The 8,328-nt window shown below is 40.9% G+C and overlaps 1 protein-coding gene across 1 annotated transcript; it reads right to left on the reverse strand.

Annotated features, from left to right (window-relative positions):
- Positions 1-1,458: 1,458 nt before the first annotated feature.
- LOC124013077 (hsp90 co-chaperone Cdc37-like) lies at positions 1,459-3,224 on the reverse strand. The gene has a single exon (XM_046327229.1). It carries the CDS (start codon positions 3,222-3,224, stop codon positions 2,064-2,066), a length of 1,161 nt encoding a protein of 386 aa, XP_046183185.1. The 3' UTR covers positions 1,459-2,063.
- Positions 3,225-8,328: the final 5,104 nt, after the last annotated feature.

Raw genomic sequence — 8,328 nt, forward strand, 5'->3', positions numbered from 1 at the left:
GATATCTAATGTCAGGATGATATCTAATGTCAGGATGATACCTAATGTCAGGATGATACCTAATGTCAGGATGATATCTAATCCCATGATGATATCTAATGTCAGGATGATACCTAATGTTAGGATGATATCTAATCCCATGATGATATCTAATGTCAGGATGATACCTAATGTCAGGATGATATCTAATGTCAGGATGATACCTAATGTCAGGATGATACCTAATGTCAGGATGATATCTAATCCCATGATGATATCTAATGTCAGGATGATATCTAATCCCATGATGATATCTAATGTCAGGATGATATCTAATTCCATGATGATATCTAATGCCAGGATGATATCTAATGTCAGGATGATATCTAATCCCATGATGATATCTAATCCCATGATGATATCTAATCCCATGATGATATCTAATGCCAGGATGATATCTAATGCCAGGATGATATCTAATGCCAGGATGGTATCTAATGCCAGGATGATATCTAATGTCAGGATAATATCTAATGCCATGATGATATCTAATGTCAGGATGATATCTAATGCCAGGATGATATCTAATCCCATGATGATATCTAATGTCAGGATGATATCTAATGCCAGGATGGTATCTAATGCCAGGATGATATCTAATGTCAGGATGATATCTAATGCCAGGATGATATCTAATCCCATGATGATATCTAATGTCAGGATGATATCTAATCCCATGATGATATCTAATGTCAGGATGATATCTAATCCCATGATGATATCTAATGTGAGGATGATATCTAATCCCATGATGATATCTAATGTCAGGATAATATCTAATGCCAGGATGATATCTAATGCCAGGATGATATCTAATGCCAGGATGATATCTAATGTCAGGATGATATCTAATGCCAGGATGATATCTAATCCCATGATGATATCTAATGTCAGTATGATACCTAATCCCATGATGATATCTAATGTCAGGATGATACCTAATGTCAGGATGATATCTAATGTCAGGATGATACCTAATGTCAGGATGATACCTAATGTCAGGATGATATCTAATGTCAGGATGATACCTAATGTCAGGATGATATCTAATGTCAGGATGATACCTAATGTCAGGATGATACCTAATGTTAGGATGATATCTAATCCCATGATGATATCTAATGCCAGGATAATATCTAATGTAATATAATAATAATATATGCCATTTAGCAGACACTTTTATCCAAAGCGACTTACAGTCATGTGTGCATACATTCTACGTATGGGTGGTCCCGGGAATCGAACCCACTACCCTGGCTTTACAAGCGCCATGCTCTACCAACTGAGCTACAGAGGACCATGGGGAGAATTATGGGGAGAAGAGACGACAGGGGTAAGAAGTGAGGTGAGGTGGGGGGTTAATATAAAGATGGGATTATGGGTAGAAGAGACGACAGGGGTAAGAAGTGAGGTGGGGTGGTTAATATAAAGATGGGATTATGGGTAGAAGAGACGACAGGGGTAAGAAGTGAGGTGGGGTGGGGGGTTAATATAAAGATGTGGTCATGGAGAAAGAGACTATGGGTAGAAGTGAGGTGGGGTCATGGAGAAAGGGACTATGGGTAGAAGTGAGGTGGGGGGTGGGGGGGTTAATATAAAGATGGGGTCATGGAGAAAGGGACTATGGGTAGAAGTGAGGTGGGGGGGTTAATATAAAGATGGGGTCATGGAGAAAGGGACTATGGGTAGAAGTGAGGTGAGGGGAGGGTTAATATAAAGATGGGGTCATGGAGAAAGGGACTATGGGTAGAAACTGGAGCAGGATGAAGTTTAACATTTTCCACAAATGGTTAACGTCAGGATTGGAGAGGGGAATCTGATCCTAGAGCTGACTCTTTGTAAATACTGGCCCGGTGCAGGTTTTCAATGGGTCAGGCTAATGCTAGCAATACTAGCCCAATTAACGCTAGGGAAGTTAGCATCTTCACAGCATGTTTTCAATAAGACAAGCTAACGCTAGTAAAGGGTGTAGCTAGGTCTGAAAAGGTCAAAAGTCTAAAGGAAGGGTTCAATTCATGACAGAGTCATTTCTCCTCCTCCGCCTCTCCCTCCTTCTCTGCCTCTTCCTCATCTTTGTCCTCTTCCTCGTCTTCTTCTTTGTCCTCTTCGTTGTCGGTATTGGCATTGGGAACCCAGAGTCCTGAGTCAATACACCTCTTCATGTGGCCCTTTGCCTCCATGGGGTCCATCTTGCTGATAGCTTCCTGCAGCATTGAGATGTCTTTATCATCAAAACACTTCTTCATTTCCTCTGGCAGAGTATCGTAGACTTCCACAGGGTCCAGTCCACCTGGCCCCAGTCTGTTCTGTCTCTCCTCCTCCTCATACTCCTCCATAGCCTTTTGTATCCTGATCTTAGCTCTGCCTCGAACTCTCTCTTTAAAGGACTCCAGCTCATCAGTAAAGGCCTCCTGATAGGGCTGGTCGGCAGTCTTGATCTTTTGGAAGAACTCTCTGAAACATCCTCGAGGGTCGATCTTCAGGCTCTTAGCCAACTCTAAGATGAACTGCATCACTATGGTCTGATGGGCTACCTGATCCATCAAACCATGTTTCTCATCCACCTCCAGGTCGATACACATGATGACCAGGAAGTTAGCCGTCTCTTCACACACCAGGTAAGGGTGGTCAGACAGGTACTTCTGACTGTCCTCCCAACGCCGAAGCATCCCAAAGTGTTTGATCTCTTTCTTGTGTTTATCTACAAAAGTCTGGTGTTTCTCCTCCTTCTGTTCCTCCGTCTCTTCGGTCACTTCCGGTTTGATGTTCAAAATACTCTTGCTGAATCCCTCTTTGCTGAGCGTGTCAACGTTCCAAGGCATCTTTTTCTCCTCTCTCCGGTGTTCCTCCATCTTCTTCTCCCACAAGCGTTGATCCTTTCTGTATTTCTTCTCCTCGGCCTGGGCCTTGCTCAGCGCCGTCTTCCTCTCCTCCTCTCCCTCCTTCTTTCCTTCCTCCTCTAACTCCTTCACTCTGTACTGCACCTCTTCCAGACGTCTCTTACACTCTGCCATGTTCCTCTCCAGCTCCTCTCCTTTCTCCTCGAAGGCCACCTGTTTCTCCACACGCGCCTGATGCCTCCATCGGAAGAGGCTCGGCGTGTCGATATTGGGGTGAGTTTCATCCTCGTCATCCGATACTTCGATGTGGTCCCACACACTGTAGTCAATAGTCCTGGACGTCATCTTCTCGCTCCTTCTCTTTCCGCGGGAAGTCCACGCAACAACGGCACACGAAATGGAAATAACGTGAAAAAAAGAAAAATGTCAACTTTGGTCCTGTTGAAAATGTGAGCTAAGCTTGCCAGAGAACCCGCCGCACTATACTCGTTGCTTCAGCTCGATATCTAATTTTAGGATGATATCTAATGCCAGGATGATATCTAATCCCATGATGATATCTAATGCCAGGATGATATCTAATGCCAGGATGATATCTAATGTCAGGATGATATCTAATCCCATGATGATATCTAATCCCATGATGATATCTAATCCCATGATGATATCTAATGCCAGGATGATATCTAATGCCAGGATGATATCTAATGCCAGGATGGTATCTAATGCCAGGATGATATCTAATGTCAGGATAATATCTAATGCCAGGATGATATCTAATGCCAGGATGATATCTAATCCCATGATGATATCTAATGTCAGGATAATATCTAATTTTAGGATGATATCTAATGCCAGGATGATATCTAATCCCATGATGATATCTAATGTCAGGATAATATCTCATTTTAGGATGATATCTAATGCCAGGATAATATCTAATCCCATGATGATATCTAATGTCAGGATAATATCTAATGTCAGGATAATATCTAATTTTAGGATGATATCTAATGCCATGATGATATCTAATGTCAGGATAATATCTAATGCCAGGATGATATCTAATCCCATGATGATATCTAATGTCAGGATGATATCTAATCCCATGATGATATCTAATCCCATGATGATATCTAATCCCATGATGATATCTAATTTTAGGATGATATCTAATGCCAGGATGATATCTAATGTCAGGATGATATCTAATCCCATGATGATATCTAATGTCAGGATGATATCTAATCCCATGATGATATCTAATCCCATGATGATATCTAATGTCAGGATAATATCTAATTTTAGGATGATATCTAATGCCAGGATGATATCTAATGTCAGGATGATATCTAATCCCATGATGATATCTAATGTCAGGATGATATCTAATCCCATGATGATATCTAATGTCAGGATGATATCTAATGTCAGGATAATATCTAATTTTAGGATGATATCTAATGTCAGGATGATATCTAATCCCATGATGATATCTAATGTCAGGATAATATCTAATTTTAGGATGATATCTAATGCCAGGATGATATCTAATCCCATGATGATATCTAATGTCAGGATAATATCTAATTTTAGGATGATATCTAATGCCAGGATGATATCTAATCCCATGATGATATCTAATGTCAGGATAATATCTAATGTCAGGATGATATCTAATGTCAGGATAATATCTAATTTTAGGATGATATCTAATGCCAGGATGATATCTAATCCCATGATGATATCTAATGCCAGGATGATATCTAATGTCAGGATGATATCTAATGTCAGGATAATATCTAATTTTAGGATGATATCTAATGCCAGGATGATATCTAATGTCAGGATGATATCTAATGTCAGGATAATATCTAATGTCAGGATAATATCTAATGTCAGGATAATATCTAATGTCAGGATAATATCTAATGTCAGGATGATATCTAATGTCAGGATAATATCTAATGTCAGGATGATATCTAATGTCAGGATAATATCTAATCCCATGATGATATCTAATGTCAGGATGATATCTAATCCCATGATGATATCTAATCCCATGATGATATCTAATGTCAGGATAATATCTAATGTCAGGATGATATCTAATGTCAGGATAATATCTAATTTTAGGATGATATCTAATGCCAGGATGATATCTAATGCCAGGATGATATCTAATCCCATGATGATATCTAATGTCAGGATGATATCTAATTTTAGGATGATATCTAATGCCAGGATGATATCTAATGCCAGGATGATATCTAATCCCATGATGATATCTAATGTCAGGATAATATCTAATTTTAGGATGATATCTAATCCCATGATGATATCTAATGTCAGGATAATATCTAATGTCAGGATGATATCTAATCCCATGATGATATCTAATGTCAGGATAATATCTAATGTCAGGATGATATCTAATGTCAGGATAATATCTAATCCCATGATGATATCTAATCCCATGATGATATCTAATGTCAGGATAATATCTAATGTCAGGATGATATCTAATGTCAGGATAATATCTAATGCCAGGATGATATCTAATGCCAGGATGATATCTAATGCCAGGATGATATCTAATCCCATGATGATATCTAATGTCAGGATAATATCTAATTTTAGGATGATATCTAATGTCAGGATAATATCTAATTTTAGGATGATATCTAATGTCAGGATGATATCTAATCCCATGATGATATCTAATGCCAGGATGATATCTAATCCCATGATGATATCTAACGCCAGGAACATGGAGGAGAAGGACTGAGAATAGTAAACAAGACAGAGCATGCCAAGAGCAGAGCACGTGGACATTACGGGACGGGGTGCTTCGAGATATTCCTGCAGAAACCTTGAGAGGAATTAGCTGGTGTTTTTCCAGTGATGACGAGAATCCCAGTGGCTTCCAGTTTATTGTACTGTTTGTGCTCTGTCTTGCAGGTGGATAAACAACAGTGACCATTTTGTTTTTGGGAACCCTGGTTGTTGGTGGAAACCGATAACCTTGGGGAAGTGTACACCTAACACAAACAACATCACAATGTTGGACACACTGTCTATGAAACACAAGAACCCTCTGCTCTCTCCCTCTTTCTCTCTCACTCTCTATTTCTCTCTAACTACACCTTGCTTGAAAGCAGGCTGATGTTGTGGAGCCATTGAAAAACACCTTTTTCACTCTGTCTCCCGCAAAAGGCAGATAGTGAGGGTGTCAGAGATAGTAGGGGTGTCAGATCTGGTGAGGGTGTCCGATATAGTAGGCGTGTTAGAGATAGTGAGGGTGTCAGATATAGTCGGTGTATCAGAGATAGCGAGGTTGTCAGAGATAGTGAGGGTGTCAGAGATAGTAGGGGTGTCAGAGAAAGTGAGGGTGTCAGAGTAGTAGGGGTGCCAGAGATAGTAAGGGTGTCAGAAAAGTGAGGTTGTCAGAGATAGTAGGGGTGTCAGAGGTAGTGAGGGTGTTGTTATATGCTGTATGGGAAATAGTTGAGATAGTTACTTCACTGTTCTCCTCTCATTTATCTTAAATGTCAGAAGATGGAGACAGAACTTGGGCTCGACTCAAAACCGTTTTATAGAGTAATTGAAATGTAAAGGTAATTTCTGATTTAGCCGACATATGCAGTGTGTACGTGAATGCAGTCTCGCAAATGCGGGAACATTATCTGTAAATTTCAGTCGCGCTATAACATGTAAATTCCGTGATGTGGATTGAATCGACCCTCTGATCGTTTAAAACCAGTACTTCAACTGATTTCATTACTTTGCCCACTGACAAGAGAAAAGAACACTCAGAGAACTCAGAACACTGAGAGAACTCAGAACACTCTGCGAACTGTCTCAGAACACTCAGAGAACTCTCTCAGAACACTCAGAGAACTCTCTCAGAACTCTCAGAGAACTGTCTCAGAACACTAAGAGAACTCTCTCAGAACTCAGAGAACTGTCTCAGAACAGCCAGAGAACTCTCTCAGAACAGTCAGAGAACTCAGAACACTCAGAGAACTGTCTCAGAACACTCAGAGAACTCTCTCAGAACTCTCAGAGAACTGTCTCAGAACTCTCAGAGAACTGTCTCAGAACACTCAGAGAACTCTCTCAGAACTCAGAGAACTGTCTCAGAACAGTCAGAGAACTCTCTCAGAACAGTCAGAGAACTCAGAACACTCAGAGAACTGTCTCAGAACACTCAGAGAACTCTCTCAGAACTCTCAGAGAACTGTCTCAGAACTCTCAGAGAACTGTCTCAGAACACTCAGAGAACTCTCTCAGAACTCAGAGAACTGTCTCAGAACAGTCAGAGAACTCTCTCAGAACAGTCAGAGAACTCAGAACACTCAGAGAACTGTCTCAGAACACTCAGAGAACTCTCTCAGAACTCTCAGAGAACTGTCTCAGAACTCTCAGAGAACTGTCTCAGAACACTCAGAGAACTCTCTCAGAACTCAGAGAACTGTCTCAGAACAGTCAGAGAACTCTCTCAGAACAGTCAGGGAACTCTCAGAATACTCAGAGAACCCTTTCAGAACACTCATAGAACTGTCTCAGAACACTCAGAGAACTCTCTCAGAACACTCAGAGAACTGTCTCAGAACACTCAGAGAACTCTCTCAGAACTCTCAGAGAACTGTCTCAGAACTCTCAGAGAACTGTCTCAGAACAGTCAGAGAACTCTCTCAGAACTCAGAGAACTGTCTCAGAACAGTCAGAGAACTCTCTCAGAACAGTCAGGGAACTCTCAGAATACTCAGAGAACCCTTTCAGAACACTCATAGAACTGTCTCAGAACACTCAGAGAACTCTCTCAGAACAGTCAGAGAACTCAGAACACTCAGAGAACTGTCTCAGAACAGTCAGAGAACTCAGAACACTCAGAGAACTGTCTCAGAACACTCAGAGAACTCTCTCAGAACTCTCAGAGAACTGTCTCAGAACTCTCAGAGAACTGTCTCAGAACACTCAGAGAACTCTCTCAGAACTCAGAGAACTGTCTCAGAACAGTCAGAGAACTCTCTCAGAACAGTCAGGGAACTCTCAGAATACTCAGAGAACCCTTTCAGAACACTCATAGAACTGTCTCAGAACACTCAGAGAACTCTCTCAGAACAGTCAGAGAACTCAGAACACTCAGAGAACTGTCTCAGAACACTCAGAGAACTCTCTCAGAACTCTCAGAGAACTGTCTCAGAACTCTCAGAGAACTGTCTCAGAACACTCAGAGAACTCTCTCAGAACTCAGAGAACTGTCTCAGAACAGTCAGAGAACTCTCTCAGAACAGTCAGGGAACTCTCAGAATACTCAGAGAACCCTTTCAGAACACTCATAGAACTGTCTCAGAACACTCAGAGAACTCTCTCAGAACAGTCAGAGAACTCAGAACACTCAGAGAACTGTCTCAGAACACTCAGAGAACTCTCTCAGAACTCT

The sequence above is a fragment of the Oncorhynchus gorbuscha genome, linkage group LG24 (assembly GCF_021184085.1).
Source record: "Oncorhynchus gorbuscha isolate QuinsamMale2020 ecotype Even-year linkage group LG24, OgorEven_v1.0, whole genome shotgun sequence".
NCBI lineage: Eukaryota > Metazoa > Chordata > Actinopteri > Salmoniformes > Salmonidae > Oncorhynchus > Oncorhynchus gorbuscha.